The following is a 1,441-nucleotide window of genomic DNA, read 5'->3' as shown; positions in this document are numbered from 1 at the left end:
GGGGTCTAGAAGGGGTGGCCAGGCACTGTGCAGATGCCAACTCCGATGGAGTCTCTGGCTGCTCAGGGCACTGGGGCCTCAGTGACATGTGTCCTGGGTGGCCCCAGCTCAGCTCACGGCTGGTGGGCAGGAAATGCTCCAAACCACTAGCAAGGAGACAGCTGACCTGCTGCGTGACCCACGGACAGTCCCGCCCTCGTCAGCTCCCCTCTGCCTGCCCGGCCCACTCCGACCCATTTGCCATGGACCCCGCCTACACCATCTAAAACTGGAACCTCATCGTGTCGCCCCAACCACCGAGCTGAGTGCCACAGTGTGAAGGAACCCGCGCGCCCCGCCTCCTGGCGTCGACCAGCTGGTGCTCCCAAAGACCCCCGCTCAGCCTGCGTGGCCCCGCTGTCCCAGGGGACTGTGCAGGGCCAGCTGTAAGGCTTGCGAGGAAGACTGGGCTCCCCGGCTCCGACGCGCCAAGTAAGGGAGGTCCACCCTGTCGGTCGCCATGCAGCTTGCTGGGGACCCGGTGGGGAACAACTGCGTGGGCCCACTCCACACCGCCTGGCCCTTCTCCCGGGCCCCACAAATGTCGCCACCCCCGCCTCCCACTGTCCCACAGCCCAAACGTGTCTGCCCAGATTTCCAGTGACAATGAAGTAAAACATGCCGTCCTCAAAGGATGACCTCCGGGCTTTACAGGTTACAAGGAAAGCGAGGTCTGCAGGGGTCCTGCGGAGGGACCCCTGAGGAGGCCGGGCCTACCTGGAACACGAGGCCTTCGCTGCACGAGGAGTCCAGCACGGGCTGCAGGGAGAAGTGGCTCAGGCGTGCGTAGTGGGTCCCGCACTCGGCCACCTCCGAGAGGAGGCTGCTGATGCTGTCGGGGGACGTCCCTGACACGTGGACGCCCTGCTTCACCACGAAGGCCTGAGTCAGCTGCACAGGGCAGGGAAGAGGTCGCTGAGGCCAGGCCTCCAGAGCCCCGCCTGCTGCATGCGCCCAACCACGTCACCGCCCGGGGCCCCTAAGACAGAGTCCCGACCCAAGACACAGACAGGAAGTCCCAACAACAAAAAGGAGATGGCCGCAAAGCATACTCCGCTGTCCCACCGTAGTAATAAAAACATACAGAAACGAGGTGTAACTTTTCACTGACCACACTGAGCACACGTTTAAAGTGGCGGGCGAGCCATCTGTGGGAAAGAGCGCAGGACAACAGGGTGCCTTCCACACGACACAAGGAGGCCAGAGGTGCGCACGGAACAACCCTCCTAGACACAGAGGCTTTAACAAAGTGCCACTGGATCTGATAGCCTGACACCTGGGATGTCCCCGGAGGAAATAGCAAACAGTGAACACAATACCTGCCACAGCATGTTCCCACAATATGGTTTACAACCAGAGAGGCTGACAACCAAAACGTAGCGGACACAGTGAAAGCAGTGTC

At 61.6% G+C, this 1,441-nt stretch overlaps 1 protein-coding gene across 1 annotated transcript in view; it reads right to left on the bottom strand.

Annotated features, from left to right (window-relative positions):
• The window catches only part of TUBGCP6 (tubulin gamma complex associated protein 6), a 20,245-nt gene that overhangs the window by 9,282 nt on the left and 9,522 nt on the right, over positions 1 to 1,441 (bottom strand). Inside the window, exon 3 of the mRNA XM_023525434.1 lies at positions 757 to 995. Within this exon, the coding sequence (XP_023381202.1) occupies positions 757 to 995 (239 nt within the window). The remainder of the gene's footprint in view (positions 1 to 756; positions 996 to 1,441) is intronic.

This window comes from Pteropus vampyrus, unplaced genomic scaffold, assembly GCF_000151845.1.
Source record: "Pteropus vampyrus isolate Shadow unplaced genomic scaffold, Pvam_2.0 Scaffold563, whole genome shotgun sequence".
Lineage (NCBI taxonomy): Eukaryota > Metazoa > Chordata > Mammalia > Chiroptera > Pteropodidae > Pteropus > Pteropus vampyrus.
The sequence above is the reverse complement of the archived record's forward strand: the minus strand, read 5'-3'. Positions and strand labels throughout refer to the sequence as shown.